The sequence below is a fragment of the Orycteropus afer genome, unplaced genomic scaffold (genome assembly GCF_000298275.1).
Source record: "Orycteropus afer afer isolate SDZICR_OR568_19922 unplaced genomic scaffold, OryAfe1.0 scaffold00611, whole genome shotgun sequence".
NCBI lineage: Eukaryota > Metazoa > Chordata > Mammalia > Tubulidentata > Orycteropodidae > Orycteropus > Orycteropus afer.
The window spans coordinates 1,283,818-1,288,086 of NW_006922198.1; the positions used below are offsets into that span (position 1 = coordinate 1,283,818).

Genomic DNA, 4,269 nt, shown 5'->3' on the forward strand with positions numbered 1-4,269 from the left:
TTCTGAATGTTATCCATAATTTGTCATGATCCACACAATCAAATGCCTTTGCATAGTCAATAAAACACAAGTAAACATCTTTCTGGTATTCTTACAGATGAGGCTTAAGAAGGTAAAATGACTTACCAGTAGTTAGTTAAGTGATAATTGTATTGACAGTTAATCATTATTATAATTTGTCATTGACCAGTCAGAGCTTGTATCTTACTACATGGGCAGTACACTATTTACATATCTGCCATGTAACAGTTATTTGCATGTTGGAATGTTTTATGTTTACTGGATGATAAATACCATATTAAGGCAGTTAGAGCTCTGCAGTGTAGTGCTTAAGGCATTTGACTGCTAACCAGAAGGCTGGTGGTTCAAACCCACCAGCCACTCCTCAGAAGGAAAGTTCAGCAGTCTACTTCCTTGGAGATATGGCCTCAGAAACCCAAGGAGGGGTCCCTATGAATCTGAATCAGCTCAATGGCGGTGAGTTTGGTTTGGGGTTTTATCGTCTTGAAGGTAAAGTCAGTTGTCATCTGCCCACCCTCACCCTAAGTATTTTATCAAAACATATTTATGGGTGGCCTTCTCAACTACTCTCTAGTGAATCATTCTGCTTATTCAGTTAGAAAGAGAAATTCTGAAGCTACTAGCCAAAGTCAGAAGATGCTACATGGAGTAAAGTGTTGGGTACCTTGGCCTCTATGTTCCTTTGCAAACACAGCTGGCTGGCTCTGTTTATTGGTGAGTTTAGCCTCTCTCAGAGAGAAACCCTGCCATCTTCTGGTTGCTGCTGAGAAACCAGGATTAAAATTGCAGCTACCATGGATTTGGGGAGTGGTAGAATGGTTCTGTATGTGGTGGTAGACACACAATTTTATGTGTTTGTCAGAACTCATAGGACTATATACCATAAAAAGTAAATTTTTAAAAAATTTATACACAATAAGATTTACTTATTGTATGTAATTTTTTAAACTTACAGTAAGTAGATCTTACTGTATGTAAATTTTAAACAACAAGTAGGATGGGAGAAAAATGGAATGCAGGCTGACAGATCTAACTGGTATTACAAATGAATCACATAACCACACTGAAGGGAATGGTGAAGAAAGGAGCTGACCTAAATAACTTTGAAAACATGTTTAGAATCAAAAGCCCTAAACTGAAATCCCAGTTCTATTAGTTCTTCTGTGAACTTGAGCATATCTCTCTATATCTTTGAGCTTCCATTTCCTCATTTCTCAAATGCATATGATAATGTACACCTTCTAAGGTTGTTAAAGAGCTCTGGTGGCACAGTGCCTAAGGCGTTCATTCGACTGCTAACCAGAAGGTTGACGATTCAAATCCACTACTCTGCAGAAGGAAGATGGAGCAATCTACTTCCATAAAGATTTACAGCCTTAGAAACCCAGTGTGGGTCATTATGAGTCGGAATCAACTTGATGGCAGTGGGTTTGGGGTTTTTTGGTCTAAGGTTGTTAAGTATCAAATGAGATGACACATATGTGAGTATATTATAAGCTTTAAAATATCCAATTAAAAAAAATGTGATTTGGGTAAAAGTTTACAGAGCAAATTTATTTTCCATACAGCAGTTCATACACCTTTTGTTTTATGACTTTGACTACAATTCCCCACAGTGAAACAGCTCTCTTCCCACTTCCTCCCTATAGTTACCTCTTCTCTGTGTCCTTCTTTCCTGTGCATTCCTGCCCTCTTAGCTATCTTCCTGTGCAACTACTGCCCTTCTTTTCTCCCATGAGTGATCTTTCTAAGGAATGTATCTACCTAATGTAAATGTTTACCACATATGCCGGTCTGTTGTTTGGCTGAAAGCCGTGGGAGTGAGTTCAATTCCAGGCCTGAAGGGTAACTGGGGGCTATAGTCTCAGAATCGGGCTCTATCAGACCAATGAACCTGGTGGTCTTTATTTATTTATTTATTTTTAATTTTTGATCAAAGGATCCTGGATTTTTTTGATCCAGGATCTCCTGCACTTATCCCTTTCTGAGTAAAAAGTAAAACAAATTGTTGTTTTAACAGAGGCACTGTGACTCATTGTATTGTTTCCCACCCTTCAGGTACTTTCATGGCATCTGGACATAATATCAAAGTTAATTTTCAAAGAGAATTTTTTTACTGCCTCATTGAATGGAAAATCTGTATTTTCTAATATCCATTAGAATTAATGTATAAGAGCTGGGAATAAAAAGATTTTTTAAAAAAAACAGAAGTATTATCTGTGCTATCCCTCAAATCTACCCAAACCTTTATCATCTTGGTGAGATATTGGTAACTATGGGACTAGTCAATAACACTATCATCTTTGTTGAATACATTGAATGTATATAGTCCTTATAATATATACTCAGTGTCTTGGGGGCCCAAAATTATCTGCTGTCTGTGAGATAACCTGGAATAATGGAAAGAGTATGAGCTTTGCATCTAGAAAGACCTGTGTTTTAATCTTGGCTTCACCAATTATTGCTTTGTATCTTTGGCAAAAAAAGTTAATTCCCTTTTTGTGCCTAGACTCCTGTGGGCATGCTTCTGACTGTCTTGTGTTTACTTCCAGCAATCAGAGAAGATGGCATGCCTGGAGGCCGAAACAAGAGCATAGGACCAGTTCAGGTAAGCTGTTGACCTCACCCTCTGTGGTCTATCCCAGAAGTGTAGGACTGCAGATGCTCCTGTAGCTACTTACTTTGATCCTCTCATCTGCTGCTAGGGCAGCCATCTTTACTTTCATTCCTGCAGAATTGCTTATAAGCATCCTTTTTAGAGCCTGAATATGAAAGTGCTTTGAAAATCTTAAATATAAAGGAAAATGATTAAAGATATCTTTCAACCCTTCTTAAGGATTTCATAGGCAGTGGGCCTAATTTTGGTTCTGAACCACCTAGAGGATTTTTTCATGTCAGTCCCTTAAGATTATATATAACTTAGCCTGACAGAAATCGTAAGAGAACTATCAGCAGAAAGTTCATTGCCTTATTTATGGGCAATACCCATTCAATCTCACAAACATTTATGGAGTACCTACTCTACGCTAGGCCCTGACCCTAGGAACTCAGTCAAGTGGACGAGACAGATACGGAACATGCATCATAGTACAGTAAGAGCACAGGATGCCCAGGGCAGTACCCAGGAAAAGGGCCTCTTGGCTGGAGCCATGGTTGGGAACTAGAGATACTTGGAGATTGATTTCTAGAGAAGGTGAAGTTTGAACTGAAACTCAAAGGAGGAGGAGGCATTAGCTATGTTGAGAAGAGTGGGGAGCCAAGCTATTTTTATTCCCTTTAAGCAGACTGTGCGAAGGCCCCAAAGATGAACCTTTGAGGAATGACAAGAGTTCAGTAAGGCTGAAACATTGGATGTATTTGCTGGAGTGACAGGAGATAAGGCAGAGTCCTTGAATTTGGAACTGGTCCTCTAAAGAGCGGCCTTCAACCATCTTTGATTATAGCCCCTGAGGTAAAGCCTCTGTGGAGCCAGCTTATACCACTTGTGCTTACTTGCCAACAGAAGAACAACTTTGTGAGAATAGGGAATTAGATCCTCAAGTGGATAGGGACCATGCCTTAAGATTATAAGACCAAGAGGCAACCAGTAAAAAATTACAGGTAGGAAAGGGAACATGGTAAGTTTTGCATTTTAGAAACATCATTCTAACAGTAAAAATTATTTGTAAGGAGCAATGTGAGGGTGATGCAAAAGTTTAATCGGTGCACAAGTTAAGTGATTGCTTGGCACAGAGAGACATCAGTTAAAAGATTTTGCATAAGTCTAGATAAGAGAAAAAATAGTGGTTTCAACTAGGGCAGTGACAGTGCAGGTTGGGAGGAGGAAATAGATTTGAAATTTATTTAATAGGTAAAATTTATATACTCTGTGTATGTGTATGTGCATGTATGTGTAAAACTTCTAACTCTACTATATTCATTCTTTTTATATTTAGATGCAGTAGAAAGTTTATCTATTAGGAAGAATTCTTCAACATTTTCCTCAATGAACAGTTTTCTCAGTAGGTAGTACCTAATGTTTTTAGGTACCTTGTGAGGCTCTTTTGCAATGCTTAGGGATCTTTAGCACCTTACCTTTGCAGACTGTATGTTCTCTCCAAGATTGACAGAGCTAATATTTCATCTGTCATTGCCTTTGATATTTTGATGCTGGGCCATATACTTTTCCTTTAGTCTTTCAGTATTTATGGGTAGTGTATTAGGAAGAGAGAGCTATGATCTACAAGTTCTTTTTTTTTTTTTTTTTTA

The 4,269-nt window shown here is 38.3% G+C and overlaps 1 protein-coding gene across 1 annotated transcript in view; it reads left to right on the forward strand.

Moving 5' to 3' along the window:
• NR6A1 (nuclear receptor subfamily 6 group A member 1) overlaps positions 1–4,269 on the forward strand; it is a 358,349-nt gene that overhangs the window by 325,047 nt on the left and 29,033 nt on the right. Inside the window, exon 4 of the mRNA XM_007956388.2 lies at positions 2,574–2,629. Within this exon, the coding sequence (XP_007954579.1) occupies positions 2,574–2,629 (56 nt within the window). The remainder of the gene's footprint in view (positions 1–2,573; positions 2,630–4,269) is intronic.